Below are 25,676 nucleotides of genomic sequence, written 5' to 3' on the forward strand. Positions count from 1 at the left end.
CACTAGTGGGTATACAGGCTAGGGATGTTGCACCCCACAACAAAAACTCCTCGGGCCCCAAATGTCAATAGTGCTGAAGTTGAGAAACCCAAAAAGAGGTTTATATGACATGTGTCTGGGCTGTCCCTAAAGTCAAAAGTACACTATGGAGGCAAAAGGTCACCTGCACTTTATAGTTCTGAGAGCTCCCCGTCAGCTCTCATCAGCAGAGTCCTGGTCCCTGCTGTCCTTTGACCCAGAGCAAGGTCTCCTTTACATCAAAGAGCTCAATGAATATTTGCTGAATGGATAGAGGAAAGAGGTGTGAGAAGCATGGCTCAAAGCCTTCAACTGAGTATACTGAACAGTGAATTAAACTGAAAATTATTCTGAACCTCAATGGTGTCATAGTCTCTGACTATACAGGACCTTAAAATCAGGGTTACCATAGTGTCAAAAATGGAGTCAACATTTTAAGGGAAGTATGTCTAAAAACTTCTACATTCACTGTAGTGGGGCAAACCAAGTAAAATGGTGTTAAAGGCAAACATTCAATACACCATTTTAAACCCAAAAAATGAACATATGAAATGCCATGCACAGCACACACCATTCCTTTTTTCTTTTTTTACATATTTACAATTTTATATACTTACTTATCAATATATCTTCTATCTTTACAATTATAAAATTATTTTAAATTATAGAATAGTGGTACCATTGAATTCCCTTAAACATACATTTGTAGCATTCATTTGTTTTACCCTTTAAGAGGCAATTATTTACCCAAATCTAAACCACACTGAATACCACGTGGAAGCACATAGGAAAATCGTGGAGCAAAAAATAGATTTAGACAAAAATTTCACACAAGCCTTAAATGAATCTATTTCAGTAACTCAAATAAATAGTACTTTATTATTTACTAAGCTTCCCCTGCCAGGAAAACAAAACAAAAACAATCCCCACAAACTGTACCTTGAAAAATGCTCTGACACTTAGAAGCAATTAAGTTATATTCTATATCTCAATCAGTGGACTGTAGTAAGGACTAGCTACAATTTAGGCTCAAATAAATACTATCTGTACATTTTATCATCCTGCATATACTTGAGGTTGCAATGGTGGAGGAAGTTTGTCATTTTCAACATTTTCAGAGTCAATAGCTGCTAAAGACTGATTTGGGGGCTTAATTTCAAGTGGACATTTCTCAACAATGTCTTGAACCTTTTTTGCAATTCCATCAGTCCAATCTATTAGGTCTTTTTCAAGTTTCTTGGCTTCAGTCATAATCCTTTCCTGTCGTTCATTCAATTGAGACAGGAGATCCAAGTTCTTATACATTTGCTTAACACCTAAACAAGCATCAGGCGACCAATTCTCAGATTCTTGCTTTCTGGGAGAAGTCTGGCCAGACATGTATCGATCAAAGTCTTCCTGACTTAAATTCAAAGACTGAGCGTCTAACTTCTCAATGAAAGTCACAGCACAGCACTACAAAAAGAAGAGAATGTTATTATAATCATATGAGCAAAGTCACAAATATTAAAATCAATTTTTTAAAATCCTTTCATTATGGAGAATTTAAAACTGAAGCAAAAGTAGACAAAATAGTCTAATGAACCTCCATGGACTTCAGCTTCAAAAACTATCAACACATAGCCAATCATGTTTCCTTTATGCTCTCATCTGAAATAGTACATTTCTTCCTTAAAAAAACAAAAAAACAATTAAATCTAATTGCCAACTCCCACTGAGCCTGTCAGAAATTCAATTCTCTACTTAGGTTGTTCAAAGGTGCTACAGTCTTGAACAGAGTGAAGTACTGAGGAGGCACCTTCAATGCTGGTTCCACCCTGGCTGCTACAGAGCTTCCTACAGGCTTTCTGCTTCTCTGCAGAGCAGAGGAATCCTTGTTGAGGACGGGAGCTCCAGGGCCAAGTACCTGGGGGCACACCCCATAAAACCATTTTGTTTTGTGGTCTTGCGAGCCCCACAAGGCTTACTAGGGCAAGGCCAGACATTGGGAGCGTCCTCAGGGACCCCTGTGGCACACAGACCACCAGTTCCCAAAGAGATATTTTAAATCACATGTTAAAAGGACAAGTTTGTGTTTTTTGTTTGTTTGTTTTGTTTTGGTTAATCCTCACTAGAGGATATTTTTCTATTGATTTTTAGAGAGAGTGGAAGGGAGGAGGAGAGACTGAGAGAGAACATTGACAGGTTGCCTCCACACACTTGGGGCTGGGGGGAACAAACCCACAACTCAGGTACATGCCCATGACCAGAATCGAACCCAAGACCCTTCAATCTTCGGGCTGACGCTCTTATCCACTGAGCCAAACCGGCCAGGGCAAAAGTACAAGTTTTAAAACCAGACAACCTGAGTTGTCACCTCTGTCACTTGACAGTCAAGAGTTGTGTGATCCTAGGAAAATTACCTAGGCTCTGTGAGGTTTCCACATGAGTAAAAGGGGGGAAATATCAGATTTACTGTGAGAATTAAACACCGTAACACATGTAATGTGCTTAGCTCATAGATCTGTAGTAAGCAATGAATAAATGGCAACAATTATTAGTATAGAAATCCTAGGACAAACAGTGAAACAGACTTCCATCAGTTACACATTCTTATATTGATTAAATTTTTCTACAATGAGCACGCACCATTTTTGCATTTTTTGTAAAAATGCTATTTTTACAAAAATATTCACCTGAATCTGTAAAAAAAAAAAAAAAATCCTCACCCAAGGACATCTTTTTACTGATATTCAGAGAGAGAGAAAGGGGGGGAGAGAGAGATACCGGTCAGTTGCCTTTCGTATACCCCTCAAGTAGGGATTGAACCCAGTATAACTTTTGACTCCTCCAAAAGTTAACTACTAATAGCCTGCTGTTGACCGGATGCCTTACTCATAACATAAACAGTTGATTGATAAATATTTTGTATGTTGTATGTACTGAATACTGTATTATTATAATAAAGTAAACAAAAGAAAAAGTATTATTAAGAACATAATAAGAAAGCCCAGCTGGTGTGGCTCCGTGGTTGAGCATCGACGTATGCACCAAGAGGTGACTGGTTCTATTCCCAGTCAGGGCACATGCCTGGATTGTAGGCTCAATCCCCAGTAGGAGACATGCAGAGGTAGCTGACCAATGATGTTTCTCTTTCAACGTTGTTTCTGTCCCTCTATCCCTCTATCCCTCCCGCTTCCTCTCTTTCTAAAAAAGAATCAATGAAAACACAATTTATAAAATTTTCTAAAAACAAAATCAGCCCTAGCTGGTTTGGCTCAGTGGATAGAGCATTGGCCTGCAGACTGAAGGGTGCCGGGTTCAATTCTGATCAAGGGCACCATCCCCAGTGTGGGGTGTGCAGGAGGCAGCCGATCAATGGTTCTCTCTCATCATTGATGTTTCTATCTTTTTCTTCCTCTCTGAAATCAATAAAAAAATATTTTTTTAAAAAAGAAAACTATAAGGAAGAGAAAACACAGTTACAGTATTTATTGAAAAAATCTGCATATAAGTGGACCTGTGCAGTTCAAACCCATATTGTTCAAGGATCAACTGTATACAGAAAAGAAAAAAGACATCTGATTGGGAAGCAGTTTCAGTTTTGAACAAATTAAATCTGAGGCACAACAAATAGCTGGAAGTGGAGCTCAGCATGAGGTCAAAACAGGTGACACAAACCTGTACAGGTGACCAGCAGAGCTGTGACCAGAGGAGACAGCCTAGGGAGAGAGATGCACAGAGGACAGAACCCCAGGGAGTGACACAACTCAAGAGGAAGTAGAGGACACAAAGCCTACAAAAAGACAAGAAGGGGTGGAATTGTAGAAGCCAAGAGATATAAGTTCCAGAACAAAGGAGCCATCAAGAATGTTAAAGAAGTAAGATGAAGACAGAGTTCCCCAGGGGATTTGTCAGCTGGCAGATTTTTTACTTTTGCCAGAGCATTTTTATTGGAAAAGTGAGCATAAAAGCCGACTCTGAGTCCAGCAAGAACAGGATGAAGAAAGAAGGTGCATAGTTAAGGCTGTAGGTCAAGGCAGGGGGAAGCTGCAGAGTATAGGTGAACCAGCAGCCTCCAGTTTCAATAACGAGGGCCTCTCAAAGACCTCCTGGTCTTGCTTCATTTCTCCTACTACCATGTCTCTCCATCTCTATTCTTCTCAGGATTTTCAGATCATCTAATCCTCTGTACATAACAATTGACTCCAAAAGGCTCTTTCTTCTTTAGTACTCCAGTGCATGCTTCCTTTATGTTAAGAAATAGTGCTCCAAATAAGGGAGCAAGCATCATTTTGAAATAGTCCCAAATTCCTCCACTTACAAACCACGCTTCCCAGATGCTGGCACTACAGTGACAGGTAGGGGAACACAGTGGCTGAGGGTGATACGTAACAAGGGCAATCCAGGTTTTGAGGGACCTGAAGCTTATACGCTTTTGGGAACTCATTTAAAGGGAAATAAATAAAAGATGAACACAAAATTAGGTACAAAAGTGAATACCTATCTATATACATAAAAGCCTAATATGTAAATTGTCCCTCCGGGATTTCGACTTGGAGACTGCTCTCTCACTATGACATGTGCTGACCACCAGGGGGTGGCATGGAAAGAAGGAAGGCCCCAGCTGGCAGCCAGCAGTTGGGGAAGGGAGGCCCCAATCGGCCTTGATCGCTGGCCAGGCCTAGGGACCCTACCCTTGCACGAATTTTGTGCACCATGCCTCTAGTGTAAAAATAAATCTCAACAAACTTTGGGAGGCTTGGAGATTCCTTACCCTGGCTTCCTCTCCTTACCTATTACCCTGTACAACTTCCAGAACAGGAAACAAAGCACTTACAGTGCTGAGGTTCAAGTTCATTGTTTGACAGTATATCTTGTCTAAGCAAACAAACAAAAGTTTAGTCTTCAGTAAAAGGAATTATTCTGCCTTATAACTTAGATATATATACTTCAATCTTGTCCTGCCTAGAATTAATTAGCACTGCAGCAAAACAATAGTTAAAAATCATTTCACATTCTCTAAACTGACCCTTTCTTAAAATATCTTAGTTTTCAGTTCTAAGTGGTAACTTGTAGAAATACAACAAAAATAAATCTTTTAATAAAGGAACCAAAGCCTAGGATCTGACTTATTCATGGCTGAAACAAGCCACGTAAGTGAATGGCTCTTATACCCAGGACTCTGGGGAATGATGGACCAAAGCAGCAGACTCCTCAATGTGGTTATCTTGTTTCCCATACAAGCACTATAATCTCTGGTCAAGTATTGGGAGGTGGAGTGTTTGCATGGCCTGGTCACCTGTGCACTGTGGCACCAAGCAAACATCTGCAGTTATGTTGACTCCTCAACTCAGGAGCAATTAACATGTCACAGGCCTATGAGTGACTGGTCATATCCCTAAACTCAATACCTTCATAGTGGTTCTCCATAACACCAAGAAATCACAAATACTCACCAGATTGGTGAAATAGTAGCCATCCTCTCCAGACATTAATCGGCTTGGGTTGCAGAAGCGGGTGATATACTGAATATTAGACTGAAGGCGTGGGGGGTTACCCTTCAAAACAATGTAAATGAGAGTGGGTAAGAAGTCATCGGCTGAAGCTGGCTCATCCTTGGTGATCTTGATGGCATTGAAGATATGCTTGCTACACTTGGTGATGCAGGCCAACTTATCTCTAGGCACCCGCTTTGAATCCATTTCGATAATATCTGTAAAACAGAAAACACAGTGCTTCCAATGAGAAAATAATTACATAAAAGAAGCGTTAGGATAATCACTTTATCCTAAGTTGGCGAGGTAACCTTGCTAACCTCCTCTCCACCAGTTAACTTAATTTATATAAAACTTAAATGGGGGGGGGGGGGTGGGAAATAAAACTTAAATCGGCCGTAGCTGGTTTGGGTCAGTGGTTAGAGTCCTGGCCCGAGGACTGAAGGATCGTGGGTCTGATTCCGGTAAAGGGCATGTACCTTGGTTGCAGGCTCGATCCCTGGCCCTGGTTGGGGCGTTGTGGGAGGCAACCAATTGATGTGTCTATCTCACATCGACATTTCTCTCTCTCTCTGTCTTTCCCCCTCCCTTCCACTCTCTTTAAAAATCAATGGGAAAAATATACTTGGGCAAGGATTAACAAAAATAAATAAATAAATAAAAAGTTAGATTGCACAAACAGTAAATACCAGCTCATACTTATAGAACACATGACCATGACCTAGCACTACACAGTATGCTCTACAAATTTCTTTTCATCCTCAGATGATGCAAGTGATACTTTTTTAAAAATATATTTTTAATTGATTTTGAGAGAGAAGAAGAAGGAAGAGGGAGACAGAGATATAAACATCAATGTGAGAGCAACATTGATCAGCTGCCTCCTGCATGCTCCCTACGGGGATCAAGCCCAAAACCTGGGCGTGTGCCCTAACCAGGAGTCAAACTGGCAACCTTTCAGTGCATGGGACAACGCTCAACCAACTGAGTCACACAGGCTAGGGCAGGGATATTATTATTATTAAGAGAATTGAGGTTCAGAGAAGTTTAATGACCTGCCCAAGATGATACACATTGCAAGTAACAGAGGGGGGATTTGAAACCAAGTCTGACTCTAATGCCCATTCTTTTAATCATGATGTAAAACTATTTATGAATTTCATGGAGAAATAAGTCTCTTAATTAACTCTTACTGTATTTTAAAACTCAGTTTAGAAATCCTCAATTTGCATACTGCTTTTTAGCAATGTGGCTACTATATGGTACAAAGCATCTTTGTATTAGATATCAAAATACAGCTGCTGAAACCCATCACACAGAGGTTCGCAGTGGCCAACCCTCACAGCATGTAAATCTCCACTAGCTACAAACTTCTACAGAAACTTTACAACACTTACAACCTGCTGTTAGCAAAAGGGATAAATCAAGGGTATATATTTAATCTCATAAACATTTTATTTCTCAGAAAAAAATTGCTTCACTGCCCTTCACTACCACTAAGTCCAACTGGTGGGCTCTTTTTTAAAAATATATTTTTATTTATTTCAGAGAGGAGGGGAAAGGGGGAGAGATAGAAACATCAATGAAGAGAGAGAATCATTGACCGGCTGCTTCCTGCACGCCCCACAATGGGGATGGAGCCCGCAACCCAGGCACGTGCCCTTGACTGGAATTGAACCTGGGACCCTTCAGTTTGCAGGTCAATGCTCTATCCAGAGCCAAAGCAGCTTGGGCCAACTGGTGGACTCTTATATGCACACATCCGTTGTCAGAGGACTAGGAGATGGTGAGGGAAAGTTAGATACAAACTCAGTGCCAGAACAAGGGCAGGAAGTGTGCCTTTGGATGCACATATATGCTTGCCATCTTGAATATCATCAAAGTAAACAGCTGAGGCAGCTGAATTTGATACCAGTTCTTGCCATGAGCAGGAATAAGTTTCAGACTTAGGTGACAGGGTGGTACAGGCCAGAGAGTTCTTTTTGCTCAGCTCCTATCCATGAGGTAAGCTACTCAAGGGACCCTCACAGGACCATCAACCATGTGTCGAAGACAGAAACACGTGACAGTGCAGAGGCCTTACTTTAACTTACTAATGCTTTTATTCTCTTTACTTATGCACCTATATTGTGAAGTATATAATCTTCACTTTTTTTTATTATTAGTTCCTTAACTTTTTATCTCTGGATTATAATTATTGTTACTATGTCTCAGTCTATTTTTCTTTTTCTATGTAAATAGAACTTATTACAAAAAACGATACTGGGGAAGATTTTTTTTTATACTTTCAAAGCCTTTTATTGTTGATTTTTATTCTTTATTTTAAACATTTTCTCATTAATTTTTATTGTTTATGTTTTAAAGTAAATAAAAAATGAATTATTTTTTATCTGGATGCATGTGTAGCTGCACTGCCAAGGGGCAGGGCCAAGAGTGTAAAGAAGAGTATATAATGGGGGAGTGGGGGTTGGGGGGAATCCAAGGGATTTCTCCCACTCTCTTCATCCTGCAGCAACCCCTCCATCTCCTCCTTGAATATCATTCAGTTCAAAAGAAGTTTCTCTGTTGGACTCTTGTGGACACTCACACCACAATATGCAGTTCTATGATTTGCATTGCCCTAAAGTCTAAACTAGGAAATGCAGGAGGAAAAACAAACAAAACAGGAAACTCGCCATTGTATTAGCTGTTCTTCTAGTAATGATTTCCCTCCCCAATCTACCTGCTACTATTTACTTTTCAGAGTTCTTGCTTTGGGTCTCCTGTCCTGGGCTTTTTCTTCTAATCAGTAGGAAAGGTAGGGTTGAGTGTGCCTACTCTATCTTAGCAGATGTCTAGACTTACCTTTAATAGAGTTTTGAAACAAAGTAGTCTGTACTTCTAGGTTAGTTTGACATTTGGACTGGAAAATTCCATGTTGCAGGATTGTCCCGTACACTGCAGGATGTTTAGTAGCATCCCTGGCCTCCACCCACTAGATGCCAGATGTCAACTAAAATGGAAAATGCCCCATGCAGTGTATTTATAAACAAAAATGACAGTGCTGATTAGTAGCACATGGGATGACTTGGAGAAACTGAGCTGACATCTCTATATTTAAGAACTGTATTATTTTTAAAAAGGATGACTATTATAGACTGTCCTATAAATACTCCTGTACTTAGACTGACAATTTTAAAGATTAGGAAGAAAGTGATCATATAATCCTTGGTTCTCAAAGAGGTAAAATATTGCACTTGGATTGGCAAGGTATCAGCTAAAATGAGAAAGAGTAAGAAGGTGTTTACAATTTTGTGGCTGAATTTTTACTATCAAAAGATCTCTTGAAACATCATCTCAGGTGCCTTGAAAGAAAATTTTTACCTCTCAAATTCTATTAACAAATGGTTGATGTATTGAAATCCTCTTTCTTAGTTCTATTTTTAAGTAAACAACAGTTGGGTACTTGCAGTTTCTGGTTTTGCAAGGTCTGTCCTGTGACTTTTCAGAAAAGAGTTATCGACATAAATTCCTATGGAGTACTTTAAACATAAACCAGTTGGTCTTGAACTTGGTAAAAGTCTAAAAGGTGCACATTCAGGCTTTTGAGAGGCTGACACCTTCAATCTCTTATAATGTTCCCTGAGCAAAAAATAGGCCTTGACCCAAAGAACTCAATTCACTGGACCTATGACATAGCCTAGCAGAAAAGCTTTGAACAAAGATGACAGTATTTAGCTATATCATTTAGACTCTTCATGGGGAATTAAAAACAACAATTCATGTAATGATAAGAATTGAAATGCAAAGATAAGCAGAACCTGAGAAAGTGGAAAAGAATCATGTTAACAGTAGATAACTCAGTCTCTAGAGAGGCCTTGGAGCTGTTTCTAAGTCCTGCCTCCCTTCCAACCCTCATAATATCTTAAGCAAACCCCCATTTCTTCCTGTTACTTAAGGGAGTCTCTGGTTCTCATAATCAAAGGAGCCAGCCTACTTCATAGCTTGCCTCCAACACCACTACCGGCAACTGGCCTACTTTTCTACCCGGCAGAATTTCATTAACAATCTCTAAGTGAGCAAATCTTCCCAACTCTTCATAATGAAGGAGAAGTTGTCCAAGATTGGATGTCTTTTCCATTAGGAGTTTTTTTGTTTCTTGTTTGTTTTTTAAATGTTTGTGTTGCACTTCTACTCAGTTATTCCTATGACTAAGAAACAGAAACCTTATTAGGTCCCTAGACCTATCCAGAAATGGCAGAACCACATCAATATAAGGCACTTCATATACTTTCTGAACAAACCAGAAAAGTGATTCAAAGCACATCTCTGATTAACAACCAATTAGAAGCATCATTTTAATATGTAACTCTAGTTTGGGTATGACCTTGTCTCACCAATTCCCTCCCTCTCTCCAAACTTACTTTGAGTATATAAATGCAAATAAGCCCAGCTCAGTGGTTGAGCGTTGAATTATGAACCAGGAGGTCATGGTTCAATTCCTGGTCAGGGCACATGCCCGGGTTGCAGGCTCAATCCCCAGTAGGGGGCGTGCAGGAGGCAGCTGATCAATGATTCTCTCTCATCATTGATGTTTCTCTCTCTCTATCCCTCTCCCTTCTTCTCTGAAATCAATAAAAATATTTAAAAGAAGAATTAATGCAACTGAGTTTTAAGAAATTTATTCTATCTGTATTTGATCTTAGTTTAGTTCAATACCCAAGAAATGAGAAGCCTCGGTTCTGGAAAGTGAAGGGGAAAAGTAGTTTACCTGCTAATCAGAATGCTTTTAATTCATAAAACTAACACTCCAGGAAATCATGTTTACCACATTCCAATATGTCTTTGGCAGTCTGAATTTTAGAAATACTTTACTATCTTTTTGCTCACTGAAATAAGTATGGGTTTCTAAAACATATGTTAACTTCAAGGGAAAAATATCCAAATATAAAAATATATATATATATATATACATATATAAAGTTTCACTGACCTGTAATTGCTTTCACTACCATATCAGACACTTCAGGAATTTCTTCATTAACAGGGACACAAAGCATCTGAGGTGTAACCCAGTGCAGGGCTCTACAAGAGAGAAAGACAGTAAAAAAAGTTCAAAGAATGGACTTTTTAGCCTGGCCAGTTGGTTAGAGCATTGACCCGAGGACTGAAGGGTCTCAGATTTGATTCCAGTCTACGTACCTTGATTGTAGACTTGATCTCTGACCCTGGTCGGGAAGTGTGCAGGAGGCAACCAATCGATGTGTCTTTCTCACAACTATGTTTCTCTCGCGTTCTATCTCTCCCCTCCCTTCTAATCTCTCTATAAAAATCAATGGAAAAATATCCTTGGGTGAGGATTAACAAAAAACAAACAGATAAAAACAGAATGAACTGCAGCCATTTATCTTATCATTTCCATCAGTTACAAGAAAATAAGGGACACCATTGATTAATCGGGCAATTCTAGGCCCAACCACATCACCCCTGTACAGATCAGAAGCTCACAGTAACTAGAGTCCTAAAGTGAGGCTTCTCTTCTGCACTAATCACAAGAAAAGCAGAAGACAATTTTACTGGCTGTAATGAGATTATACTAGGTGTGAAAGCACTAGATATCTGAGAATGAATACTTGTGAAGAACCTGCTGCTCCCTGTCCTGTCCACCACCATTAATGTCCTTGTAGGCTCTGTCCTCAACTTCTGGAGCATATTGGAGCTTGTGTAAGGTCAACAAGCATGTGTCACCTCAGCCTGAATCATTGAGTTCTCCGATCACATAACAGCTTCACTCCAGAGATTCTGTTGCCAATGCCCACCATTTACCTGACTAATGCTCTCACCCTGAATCTCAGTCCAAAGCCCATTTAGGTCTACCTCCTATCTTCCCAAGATCAACTTCTCACTTCTAGTGTGACACCAGAAAGTACTGATCCATCAGTCATCAGCCCAGCCATGGGCAAACTACGGCCCGCGGGCCGGATCCGGCCCGTTTGAAATGAATAAAACTAAAAAAAAAAAAAAAAGACCGTACCCTTTTATGTAATGATGTTTACTTTGAATTTATATTAGTTCACACAAACACTCCATCCATGCTTTTGTTCCGGCCCTCCGGTCCGGTTTAAGAACCCATTGTGGCCCTCGAGTCAAAAAGTTTGCCCACCCCTGCATCAGCCTCACTATCTGGGAACTCCATTTGACATTCCTTGGCCCCTCTCCTCCAGAAACACCTCATCATGCTCCGTCTTTGTGTGGTTCCCAAATCTGATAGCCTGTTCTCTGTGCTTCGCTGCCACTGGAATGCAGAACACCGAGGCTCATTCTACTGGCCAGGAAAGGCCGGATGTGCTGCCAAGTGTTATCTACCAGGGCTAGCGGAAAGACGTGATTGGAGGAATGGCTGACTACTGAGCATCCCTGGTAGAGATGAGAAAAAAATGATACCCATCACCTTGATATGGATATTTACAGCTTCCTACCTGACAAGATAGTTAGTACAATGAAATGAGAAAATAATGACATTTCCTCCTTAGAAAATTTGGTTATTTTAAAAAATCAGAAACATCAAAAATGGTTCTTACCTAAAACTGCTGGCATTCAGATGGATAAGCAAAATGGTGCCTTGAGCTCTCTCCTCCTATCAATGTACCATATTCCTTTTCTTTCTGACCCCACAAATAAGCTCATATGCTTATATGCCAAGGATGGCAGGTACCTTAGCTTGCTCTCAAGGTCTGAAATTCAAAGGCCCTGTTTTCCCACAAGGTGTTCTCCCAACAGCTGGTGGTAAATACAATGGTAAATTAAATCCCTCCTTGTTCAGTTTCGCTTTCCTCAGTTTCAGTTACCCACAGTAACTGTGGTCCAAAAATACTAAGTGGAAAACTCCAGAAATAAATAATTGATAAGTTTTAAATTGCTGTTCTGTGTGATGAAACCTTGCACAGTCCCACTCGAGACGTTAATCATCCCTTTGTCCAGCATATCTACACTGTATACTCTACCTGTCCATTGGTCACTTACTATAGTCCCTCAGTAACTGTCTCAGTTATGAGATCGACTGTCACAGTATTGCAGTGGTTGTGTTCAAGTGAACCTTATTTTACTTAATAATGGCCCCAAAATGCAAGAGTTAGTGATGCTGGTAATTCAAATATGCCAAAGAAAAGCCATAAAGTTCTTCCTTTAAGTGAAAAGGTGGAAGTCCTCAACTTAGTAAGATATATTGGGAGAGAGAAAGACTAAATAACTTTTATTACAGTACACTGTAATTCTTCTACTTTATTCGTTATTGTTGTTAGTCTCTTATGCGCCTAATTTATAAATTAAACTTTATCATAGGTATATGTGTATAGGAGGGAAAAGTATATATAGGGTTCAGCACTATCTGCAGTTTCAGGTGTCCACGTGGGGTCTTAAGAACAAATCCCCTGCAGATAAGGGGGATTACTATACAACAAGACAAAGCAAAACAATCAACTACCTGATCCTCTTTTGAACAGCAAGATCTTTCTTCTCATCATCAGTCGTTTCTGGACAGAACACATACTTATAGAGACGAGTCATGATGTACTTTTCAATCTGATCCATTATCTTCTCAACTCTTTCAGGAGGCACTGAAATATCCAAATAGAAATAAAAGCCCAAGATGAGGATGGGCATGTATAATTAAGAATTATTTTCATAGTACTTTCTACATAGCAGAAAACTAACTTTCTAAAAATACATTAAACACACCCAAAAAGAAAAGTATGAGATGTGACATTGAAAAATACCTTTAAAAAATTTACCTGACTTTTGGGACTGCCTTTTACATAATCCCTACTTCTAATTTAAGCTGTTTTGGCAAGACTTATCAGGTGTTAGGGCTTCCTCACACCCAAGTGGGAAGACTCGGCATGGGTCCCTCCCTATTGCTACATCAGAAAAGCACTTGAAATTCCCAGACTGATGAATGCTAGTAAGACTCACCCTTTCACTTTTCTGAGGTTTACTATAAAACCTCAGAGATCTCTTCAAAGTATATACATGGGGTAGATTTCTCAAATGTACATGTATACTAAGTACATCCTAAAATATAACATCAATGGAAATTAAATTCAAGAAGAATCCCTATAAACCTAAAGTAAATCAGTGGTTCTCAATTTTTCTCCTACTTTAACCTTTAAGAAATATATAATCATGACCAAATAACTCACCAAGATGGTAATTCTAAAATGGGGGTTTCATTTAGAAGCCTCCCAAAGAGTTTTAATCAGCTCTGCCCAACCCCTAATGAAGTTATTAAACCTTGCTCAATAAATTACCCTATTGCTCTGATTATCTTGGAACAGTACACATGATATTATTCAATGGCACTGCTAAATGTAAGACCAGCTACCAAAATGCTGGAGTTGGGCACACCAGCCAGGCCTTCAGAGAAAGAGAGAAACTGCTAAGAGATCCAGCAGTCTGGCCCTGTGCAACTACCAGCAATCCCTCAATTTGGGCTGGCTAACAAAGTATTACCTTTCCCACGAGTCTGCATTCTTTCAGCCACATTCTGGTAAAAATCCTGAGTGCACTCTGACTGTTCCTCAATGCTTAAATCCTAAAACAAAGGGACAAAGAGGCAGCTTGGTAGCTGAAGAAAGATCAGGAGTAAAACTTTAAATTTTATGTAGTCTCCAAACCCACTCCTTAAACTGGTACCAATCTCAAAAGTACTCACAAATTATATTAACTGTGCAGGGGAGAAAAGCCTATTCATAAATGTTAATTATAACACTCTATAACCTCTCATTTCCTTTTACTATATATACATATTATTAAATGAGTATAATGCATATTTTGATAATTTACATGTTTATGTACATTTCTATTTATCTAATCTACTTAACCATTTTTGATGGCTTTATTATATTAACCAATTTTTTAGACCATCCTCTACCACTGTGCACTTGGGTTCCTTCCCCCTTTACACTCTTATGTATTATAGCTATAAACAATTATGTGAAAGCTGTTTCTTTTGGGTTATTTCTTTGTGATACATTTTCAAAAGTGTCACTAATAGTTTCTAAGATAGCTTTGAGTATCTATCACTAGATACAATCCTCAGAAACTGCAATGTAGTCATCAGCCAAGTATGTGTGCTTATTCCTCCATGGCCCCTACAACACTGCGCTTCATTAATTTTAATTTGGTTTTACTGACTTTTAGGTGTAAATACATATATTTATGTCCCACTTTCTTCCAAAGCATATTTGAAGTTTGCATAAAAGATAAACATAGTTCACCACAGCAAACTAGAAGGTGATAAACAAAATAAAAAGGAAGAAAGAAAAACAAAACATGAAGAGAAACAGAAAGTGAGCCAGGAATGACAACACAAAAATGTATTCCTTGAGATACAAAACTTAATCAACAGTCAATCCATAAATTTGTCTTTCAACTTTCTAGCAATCATCACTAAGATGAAAATAGTCACACAATTAAGAGTCCAACATATAGAAACAAACTAATTTTTTAGGTGAAAATTCTGACTCCAAAATTAGAAACTTCTCCCAAGGATTCTCACAAAGATGTCACTGTAGAAAGGCAAACTCCACAGGACTCTCTCTCATAAACTGCCTCTGCACAGGCCCAGGACAACATACAGCAAGGGCTGACAAAGCCCTGGTAAAGCATGCGGACCCTGATGCTCTGGCTTAATTCAGAAAGGATGTCCTGGTTCAGGGGCAGTGACCAAACCTGACTTATCTGCCTTCCGTTCTTTCCTGTTTGGGGCCTTCATTACCTCACCTGTTTAGCTGCTCTCCCCACCTTTCATCTCTCCACTTTTCAATCCATCTTTAACATACCACAGTCCAACTGATCATGCTAGATTGTGCCTCAAATCTCCAACAGTTGTCCATCAGACAGATGCTGCCTTCAAAAGCTGTCCAAGAAAGTCCCTAATAGTTACTGCCTTTAAGGCTCAGTTCATACTGTATCTCCTCTAAAACGCTCTCATTCCTTTAAAAAAAACCCACAAAACTTTGTAGGTCTTACAGCATTTGCAGCACTCTGTGACCACCTTGACAACAGTTCTTTACTGTCTTGATTTGTTATTTATATGAGAGCCATTTGGTTGAATTAGAAATATCTAGTAAGGACTAGGTACTACCCTTAGTAAATTTTATACATTTTGTAATGTTAAGCTTTTATTTATGTTCACCACAATTTCCCACTGTTTCCTTCCACTTTACCTGACTTTAATTTTTCATTGCACAGGTGTTTAAAAGTTAATAGCATTCTTCATTTCACCTGGTTATTAAGAACAATTCTTCAATGGTTCAATTTTAGCTCCTTTCCACAGGTAAAATAAATATCCTAATCTTCTAAGTTGTTTCATGTTTAGCTCTTTTATTTGGCTAGAGTGCAAGGTGAATAGTATGAGACACAAGACCTTAAATAATCTGTATACAAGCTTCCCGTCTTTTTTAGCAGCAATTAGTAAAAAGCAACCCTGTTCTCCTTCGTTTTCCAGTTGTCACATAATTTGCTCCTGACAAACTGAATCCACTTCTGGAATCCTGGTTTATTTCACTGCTTTATATAGTATACTAGAGGCCCGGCACACAAAAATTTGTGCACTCAGGGGGGTCCCTTAGCCTGGCCTACAACCTCTCGCAGTCCAGGAGCCCTCGGGGGATGTCCAACTGACAGGTTATTCTGACCTCCCTCTGCGGGAGGCAACTGGCAGGCCAATCAGGGAACAGCGCCAGCCGGCCCTGCCCCCCTTCAGCCCCACAGCCACCACCGCCAGTGGCCTACCTCTGCAGGAGGCAACCGGTGGAGCAATCAGGGGACAACGCCAGTGAGCAGCTGGCCCCGCCCCCAATCACCCCTCTGCCGTCGTCAGTCACCACTGCTCCCCGATCACCGCCCCCTCCCTCTGCCCACTGGTACCCGCTTTGGCTGGCGTGGTGCCGCCTCTGTCCCCCACCAAATGGTCATTCCACCATTTGGTCAATGTGCATATTAGGCTTTTATTATATAGGACCAGAGGCCCGGTACATGAAATTCATGTGGGGGGAAAGGGGGTCCCTCAGCCCGTCCTGCACCCTCTCCAATCTGGGACCCCTCTGGCAATCTGGGACCGCTGGCTCCTAATCACTCACTCACCTGCCTGCCTGCCTGATTGCCCCTAACCACTCTCCCCTGCCGGCCTAATCGCCCCTAACCACCTCTGCCTCAGCCTCTGCCACTGTGGCTTTGTCTGGAAGGACATCCAGAAAATGTCTAGTTGACCTGGTCTAATTAGCATATTACCCTTTTATTAGTATAGATCATAGAGGCCCAGTGCACAAATTCGTGCACAGGTGTGTGTGTGTGTGTGTGTGTGTGTGTGTGTGTGTGGTGGCCACGGGAGGTTGGCCGCTGGCCCCAAGAAGGGAGCTGGCCCTCGACCCCCTTGGAAAAGGGGCGTGTCTGCCACCACCCACCCCCGGGTCCCCATCCCAGCCCAGGCCCTAAGGGCCTGGTGGGGTCGGGAGAGGAGGTGATTGTTGCCGGGCCGGGTGCGGAAGGAACAGACACTGAATGCAGCCGCCGCCATTGGTGCCCCACCACCGCCGCACGGTTCCCCGCCTCCCCGCCCTCCCCCTTCTTTCCCTCGAGGCTGAGCTGCCACCTCGGCAGGTGGACGGCCCCTGGGGAAGGGAGAGGACGGGAGTGAGACAAACCCTTGTGTTGAAGGCTGACTGCAGCAAGGGAGCTGCTCTGCTATATACAAAACCCCGACCTAGAAGCAGGTCTCTAGGAATGACTTAGCACCAAGGGCCGATGGGGGATGGCTGGCCGGGGGAGGGGCCGTTGGAGGTTGGCTGTGGGAGGGCACTGACCACCAGAGGGCAGTTCCTGCATTGAGCATCTGCCCCCTGGTGGTCAGTGCGCATCATAGCAACTGATCGACAGGTCATTCCAGTGGTTCCGTCATTAACAGTCGCTTAGGCTATTATATAAAGAGATGTGTTGTTGGTTTTTTAACTTTTATCAAATGTTTCATTTTTATTTTTTCTTTTATTTTTTTAAATTTTTTTATTGAATAAGTTATTACATATGTGTCCTTATCCCTACGTTACCTCCTATCCCCCCCACTCATGCCTTCACCCCCTGTTGTTCATGTCCATTGGTTAGGCCTATATGCTTGCATATAAGTCCTTTGGTTGATCTCTCCCCATTACCCCCACCCTCCCCTACCTTCCCTCCAAGGCCTGACGGTCCGATTGATGCCTTTCCATCTCTGGATCTGTTTTTGTTCATCAGTTTATGTTGTTCACTATATTCCACAAATGAGTGAGATGATGTGGTATTTATCCTTCTCTGACTGGCTTATTTCACTTAGCATAATGCTCTCCAGTTCCATCCATGCTGTTGCAAATGGTAAGAACTCCTTCTTTTTTACTGCAGCATAGTGTTCCATTCTGAAAATGTGCCACAGTTTTTTAATCCACTCACCTACTGATGGGCACTTAGGCTGTTTCCAAATCTTAGCTATGGTGAATTGTGCTACTATGATCACAGGGGTGCATATATCCTTTCTAATTGGTGTTTCTAGTATATTCCTAGAAGTGGGATCACTGGGTCAAATGGGAGTTCCATTTTGCTTTTTGAGGAAACTCCATACTGTTCTCCAGTGGCTGCACCAGTCTGCATTCCCACCAGCAGTGCAGGAGGGTTCCTTTTTCTCCACATCCTTGCCAGCACTTGTCATTTATTGATTTGTTGATGATAGCCATTCTGACAGGTGTGAGATGGTACCGCATTGTCGTTTTGATTTGCATCTCCCGGATGATTAGTGACTTTGAGCATGTTTTCATATGTCTCTTGGCTTTCTGAATGTCCTCTTTTGAAAAGTTTCTATTTAGGTCCGTTGCCCATTTTTTGATTGGGTTGTTTATCTTCCTTTTGTTTAGTTGAATGAGTTCCCTGTAAATGTTGGAGATTAAACCCTTATCGGTGATAACATTGGCAAATATGTTCTCCCATGCAGTGGGCATTCTTGTTGTTTTGTTGATGGTTTCTTTTGCTGTGCAGAAGCTTTTTATTTTGATGTAGTCCCATTTGTTTATTTTCTCTTTAGTTTCCATTGCCCTAGGAGCAGTATCAGTGAAGAAATTGCTTCAGCATGTCTGCTATTTTGCTGCCTGTGGATTCCTCTAGTATTTTTATGGTTTCTCGTCTTATGTTTAAGTCCTTTATCCATTTCGAGTTTATTTTTGTGAATGGTGTAAGTTGGTGGTCTAGTTTCATTTTTTTGCATCTATCTGTCCAATTTTCCCAACACCATTTATTGAAGAGACTGTCTTAACTCCATTGTATGTTCAGGCCTCCTTTGTCGAATATTAATTGTGCATAGTGGTTTGGGTCGATTTCTGGGTTTTCTATTCTATTCCATTGACCTATATGTCTGTTCTTGTGTCAGTACCAGGCTGTTTTGAGAACAGTGGCTTTGTAACACAGCTTGATTTCTGGTATTGAGATGCCACCTACTTTATTCTTCTTTCTCAGGATTGCTGCAGCTATTCGTGTTTTGTGTTGTTTTTTTTTTTTGTTTTTTTAATATATTTTATTGATTTTTTACAGAGAGGAAGGGAGAGAGATAGAGAGTTAGAAACATCGACGAGAGAGAAACATCGATCAGCTGCCTCCTGCACATCTCCTACTGGGGATGTGCCCGCAACCCAGGTACATGCCCTTGACTGGAATCGAACCTGGGACCCTTCAGTCCGCAAGCCGACGCTCTATCCACTGAGCCAAACCGGTTTCGGCTCGGGATCTTTTTTTATTCGGTTCCGTTGTTAACGGTCGCTTAGGCTTTTATATAGAGAGATGTTTTTTAACATCAAAATCACATATAGTTGTGGAGGCTCAAACTAGTGAAGGCTAATTAAATACATAATTTTCCCAATTGTTCTACATTTTGATTCTGAAAAGAAAGCTGGCTTTGCCCATTTCTTATTTATTTACTTTTTTAAAATATATTTTATTGATTTTTTACAGAAAGGAAGGGAGAGGGATAGAGAATTAGAAACATCAATGAGAGAGAAACATCGATCAGCTGCCTCCTGCACACCCCCTACTGGGGATGTGCCTGCAACCAAGGTATATGCCCTTGACCACAATCGAACCTGGGACCCTTCAGTCTGCAGGCCGACGAACTATCCACTGAGCCAAACCAATCAGGGCTGCCCATTTCTTATTTAAAAAACATTTAGCCGAAACCGGTTTGGCTCAGTGGATAGAGCGTCGGCCTGCGGACTGAAGGGTCCCGGGTTCGATTCCGGTCAATGGCATGTACCTTGGTTGCGGGCACATCCCCAGTGGGGGATGTGTAAGAGGCAGCTGATTGATGTTTCTCTCTCATCGATGTTTCTAGCTCTCTATCTCTCTCCCTTCCTCTCTGTAAAATATCAATAAAATATATTTTTAAAAAACACTTAAAAATCGTATAAAGTTCATTTTAGAATATATTTTGACGCTTGCAAAATTTAGAAACCTCCTCTCCTAAATCCTTGCATTCTACCCCCAAAGATTACATGGTATACTTGCTCCCTTGTTTTTCTAGAATAAACAATATAACATTGTAATTTAAATGATATCGTAAGTGTTCATATTAACCTGAGAAATATTTGTAAATTTATTTTTCTCGGCTAGAGCCCAGGTACAATCCTTAATCTTTTAATTCACTGAATAAACCTCTAACTTTCTATATTAGATGTTATTAACATTTAATTTTATTTATTGCTATTGCCTTTAAAATTGGTATTTTTAAAGAATGCTCTAGGTTTTTTATCACTGGAATGTTGTATTGTAACTGAATTTTGTGGACTTTTATATCGCCATATTGCCAAATTTATACCTCTATTAGTATTGTTTTTCCTTGGGTTTTCCTGACAAATTTTCCTGAATATCCTGAATATTATATTTCTATCTATTCTAAAAACATTTATTACATTATTAGAATTCCCACAATTGCTTATACTGTATAAGCAATAACACGAAAGATTAATAAAATGCTCAGAAAGCATTCAGTTTCAATAGGAGGACAATACAAATAATTATCTTCTACTGTATGATAAATATAAGCCTGGAGGATAAAATGTCATAGGACATACAGTAAATCTCTCACTTCTTTTTCTTATTCTATCTCCACCAATCACCTTGAAACAGATAGGGTGGTAGAAGCAGCAAATACTTTTGTTTTATACTAATACCCATATGAGATGGTCATAAGGAAGGTTGTTTCCTTTATGCTCCGTTGTGTGAAATCAAGCAGACCCATCTTCGTACAAAACTTGATTCCAGAAAAATATATCCATGGACAAGACAAGTTTAGGTCCACTGAAAACACTTCTTCAAAGAACTAGTTTTAATATTATGCTTGGACTTCTAGGTGGATAGTCATAGCAGCAGCTATATGAAGTGCATGTCCATAAGAACATATTTATAAATTAATTCTAAATATAAATTCTAAACTCATGCCCATTATAAAAGATCCTTTTCTCTAACATAACACACTGCATTCACAGGCATTGCCCTGTGGGAATTGATACTCAAGGAATTGGTACAAATGCTGATTCACTCTGGCTTACTACTGTTATAAACTGGCCTTTATTTCTGACCCAAGACACTTATGTCTTCTGCCAGTATCCATGAAACTATGGCAGGCTAATTTGTTAACATGCAAGTAAGGTAAATCTCAGATCCTTCACAGTTCTTGTCAAAGGGCTAAATGATAGATTTGTGTTGGTTAATTCTTTCAGGTTCTATAAAATTCCAAAGGTTTTTTTCATATTTTCCTAAGAAAAAACACTTATAGTGTAAATCCTTAAGCATTAAGTATTCTCTAAACATGGCCTGGGATCATCTTTTCTATAAAGTCTGTATAAAGTCATTTTACTTTTTTTCCCTAAAACTGTTTTTTCTTTGTAGTTTAAAAAGTTTTGACAAGTGGCCCTGGCCGGGTGGCTTAGTTGGCTGGGCATCATCCTGTACATCAAAAAGTTGTAAGTTTGATTCCTGATCGGGGGTAGTACAGGAGGCAACTGATTGATGTTTCCTAATCACAATGACGTTTCTCTCTCTCTCCTACCTTCTTTCCTCTCTTAAAAAAAAAAATTTTTTTTCAATAAAAACATATCCTTGGTTGAGGATTTTTTAAAAATTGAAAAAAAAATGTTTGACAAGTGGATATATTCCTTTGAATATTAATACTGAGAGGTTCTCTGTATACATTTCTTAGTTGTCTAGTTGAAGTCTTTTTTTTTTTTATATATATTTTATTGATTTTTTACAGAGAGGAAGGGAGAGAGATAGAGAGTCAGAAACATCGATGAGAGAGAAACATCGATCAGCTGCCTCCTGCACATCCCCCACCAGGGATGTGCCCGCAACCCAGGTACATGCTCTTGACCGGAATCGAACCTGGGACCTTTCAGTCCGCAGGCCAACGCTCTATCCACTGAGCCAAACCGGTTTCGGCTGAAGTCTTTTCTTATTCACCTCCAGTTTTGAAAATCTATTTCTGTATTATGTTTTCTGTATATTTTATCTAGAACTCCCCATCTACAGAAATTGGATCTCTGTGATCATTTTCTGAATTCATTAACTGTTGCACTACAGTTAACTGTTTTTAATGAATTTAGGTTTTTAGTTTTGCTGTCCATATTTTCTGTATGGCTGGTTTCTGCTGCCTCCAATAATGTGTGATCTTACACATCCTTGGATCGTGCCACACTTGGACCTAATTGAAGCTTGGTTCTTACAGTAAGATTTTTATAGTTATTTTATAATAAGAAGTTTAAAAAACTAAACCTTGTAAATTCTCCTTAGCTTTTTCTTCATACACCATCTCCCATGCCCCCAAACCTCTGGCCATTTCTATAATTTAAAATCTTGCTATGGTGACTTTTTAAAAAAAGAAAAATAGCTGATTATAACTGTGTGTTCAACCTGAATGGATTGTATATTAATGATGTAGCTGCCTGTCTCATTTACAATAGAAATATATCTTATTTTAAAGAATATGAAAAGGGGTTACAAAACAATCATATCTTAATATTAAGTATCTAATAAGATTAAGCAAAAAGATAAAAAGGGGAAAATAAATCAGTCTTAGCAAATGATAGTATCTGTTGAACAGAAAAGCATTAGATTTCAATAATGCAGTGTTAATAAAATTTTAGCCAAATTCCCTTTTTGGAATGAGAAAAATTCTTTTTAAGTCTAAGTGCAGGTAAAGTACTTTCTTATTGATAAAGATAAAATGGCTGAAAAATTTTAACATAATTCTGAAAATATGTATTTTATTTTCTAGACTTGACCCATATGCAGAAAAGGCTGCTCATCACGGGCATACACTAGGGTTGGAGAAAACAGGAATAAAGTTAAAAAAAAAAAAAAAGATGTAGGTAAGAATGGTTCAGTGTTCTGAAACTCACACATTTGAAGAATAATATTGTGGGGGTGCAGTAGGAAGAATTATCAATGAATGGCAACGAGGCAGTTCCAAACAGATAAGACTGTATTTTCATAATGAGTAGATCATAAGAATAAGAAGCCTAGAAAGTTTAGTTGGGGATCATAACATTAATTTCAGATTTTTAAGCAGTTTTGATAAATTGAGTACCTCTCAGAGGGCACATGCGCTGTGATATATTTCATTATATCACAGGAACTATCCCAAGTTGTACTCAATCAAATTCTCTCAAGAAATTTATAATTAAATGATTTGAAGCTAGTTAGATAAGGTTGCTGCATGCAGGTGTAAAAACTGTTTCATTTATTTGAAACATTAACTTGCAGCTAAAGACTAGAAGGGCTTCCCCTTCAGTTTAACATACATCTGTTCGGTATCAGGTATGTGCCAGGTACCATGCTAGATGCTGGGCATACATGCATACGACTCGGCCACTTCAACATGAAACAGTGCTGGTGTAGAAATGAAAACTAGGCTGTACAGCGGTTCTTCAACACGGAGGACTCTGAGGCCATATTCAGGTCTCTAATATCAACTAGTGGTGCCTTGAAAACAATTAAGTATGGCAGTATCTGTACCTGTTAATTACCTCTTTACTTCAGTATATTGAGTCAAAAGTCAACTAAATTATTACAGAAAAGGGGAACATTACACTTCTGAGCAAAAGAAAAAGAAACAAATCTGAGCTCAGCAGTTTTTAAAAATATAGTGCTATGTGCTATGTGTACTATATAGTATATATGCCAATACAGTATATATAGCAAGTAAATATTTCATATGGGCTAAAGAATAAATAACTACAAAACTTTAGTTTTTACTTCTGATAAAAGTGAAAGTTGTATATCACATGATATCTGAATTTTTCATATTAAAGAAGTCTATCATTACTTCTAACTCAAAATGTAAATGATATCTTGCTTGCTTTATTTAACTCTCACTATTTGCTTGCAAACACTTTCGGGTGGAAACAGAAGCCTGTTTATTTATTTTCAGTGTAAGTGCATACCAAAAGAAAACCAAGAAAGAAAGCTTATTTTCTCCTGTACTAACTGAATTCAATATTTAAAAAATATTTTGACAAGAGCTAATTCTAAGTTTAATGGGTGAGCATAAAGTTAGAGGTATGTTTATGGGATGAGGTATGTTAGAAACACATTAATCACTATTTACAAAATGAGCCCCTTTATAGGTGGTCTTATGAATTATTGTAACTGAAATTATCGGTTAGAAATTACAGGTTAAAGACACACATGTGAAACACACAAGTACTAGTTCTGACACTGGCAGAACCTAGCTGTTAGCTTTGGACAAGTGACTTATCCTCTCTGGCTCTCAACTTTCCCCATCTATTAAAAGGACTAAAATCAGATAATTGCTAAGGTCCCTTTCAATATCTAAATTCTAGCTTTCCCTTCTCTATTTTAGCAAGGAGAGGAAAATTTAAAATCAAAATACAAAAAACAAAAACAAAAATACCCTAAGATGGTTGCTACTGGTCTAACAATTATTACTTACAAGCTCAAGGTCTACTAACTATGGTAGTTTATACTGTTTACAAGGTACAGTTAGGAAGGCTCAGTACTAAAGTATACTATGAAAGTGTCTTGGATGTCATACTTTCCACGTAAAGATGATCTAAATGCCACTGAGTTGCAGTGGAAAAGTACTAGCCTGGGAGTCAGGTTTTCACTTTATTCAGTGTCATTTCTTAGGTAACTTAATATCTCTGGGTCTTGATTTTCTCAGGTATAAAATGACAAAGTTGCACTAAATTATCTCGAAGACCCTTCCTCAAACCAAAACTGTTTCTAAGTAGTCATTCTCAACCTACCCTTTTGTAATGCATTGCTTCCAAAAACATCTTGGTCTGCTTATAGATTTCTTGGCCTGTCTTGTGGAAGGTCTTGAGAAATTCTATGAACTCTTTAGACACTCTATCCGTTTCAATGCTGGTTTGCCGGTTTATGGAAGGACTGGGAGCTTTTGCTTCCTGAATTTCTGCTGGGAAAATTAAAAATAAGTTTCATTACACAGAAGAGCCATGCATGGAATTACTTAAAGTATCTAATTTAAGATTATTTAAATGATGCTTAATCAAAGTTAAACTTGACTTTAAATTATTTTATGTTTAAATATTTGGGCAACTTTCCTTAAAGTAAGCTAAATTTATTTTATGAGTAAAAATACAAATAGAAAAAAGCCTATATGATGTAAAAGATATCCCTATTCCAACAAAAGTTGCTTTATTTATATTTTCTTGGCCAAAATATATCATGCTTTGATCTATATATTTAATCATTAATACTAACATGGCACCACTGTCTTGAACAACTTTCTCAGGTTTGCATGAGTTTATAAAACTAATTAAGTGAAATAATCAGAAGTAAAAAAATTTAGATAACTTATAAAATATTAGACAACCTTTCCAAATTCATTTTACTTGCCAAAAAGGCAAAAGGCTAATTTGTTTATGTGGAGATTAACAATTATTTATCCAACATTCGGTTTTCAAGTCAGACTGCTCAAAGTAAAAGAATGCATTAAAGTAGCATAATGATCATGACAGAGCACACAGCTAAGAGGCAAGGGAAGCAAATAAAACACTGTCTAATGAATTGGCCACATACTCTTTTTCTCTTCAATAAATACACTAAAGCCCTAGCCGGTCTGGCTCAGTAGATAGAGCGTCAGCCTGCAAA

At 39.1% G+C, this 25,676-nt stretch overlaps 1 protein-coding gene across 4 annotated transcripts in view; it reads right to left on the reverse strand.

Annotated features, from left to right (window-relative positions):
• Nucleotides 1-610: 610 nt before the first annotated feature.
• Nucleotides 611-25,676, reverse strand: part of RABGEF1 (RAB guanine nucleotide exchange factor 1) — a 62,675-nt gene continuing 37,609 nt past the window's right edge. The window contains exons 4-9 of one of the 4 annotated variants that reach the window (XM_081089824.1): nucleotides 24,809-24,975; nucleotides 13,983-14,064; nucleotides 12,958-13,090; nucleotides 10,468-10,559; nucleotides 5,457-5,713; nucleotides 611-1,473 (exon numbers count right to left, since the gene is read on the reverse strand). In XM_081089824.1, coding sequence (XP_080945950.1) covers nucleotides 1,075-1,473; nucleotides 5,457-5,713; nucleotides 10,468-10,559; nucleotides 12,958-13,090; nucleotides 13,983-14,064; nucleotides 24,809-24,975 — 1,130 coding nt within the window. In that variant the 3' untranslated portion in view covers nucleotides 611-1,074. Of the gene's footprint in view, nucleotides 1,474-5,456; nucleotides 5,714-10,467; nucleotides 10,560-12,957; nucleotides 13,091-13,982; nucleotides 14,065-24,808; nucleotides 24,979-25,676 lie in introns of all 4 variants that reach the window. The other 3 variants (XM_081089823.1, XM_081089825.1, XM_081089826.1) reach the window with 3 other exon arrangements.

This window comes from Myotis nattereri, assembly GCF_964212035.1.
Source record: "Myotis nattereri genome assembly, chromosome: 4".
NCBI classification, from domain to species: domain Eukaryota; kingdom Metazoa; phylum Chordata; class Mammalia; order Chiroptera; family Vespertilionidae; genus Myotis; species Myotis nattereri.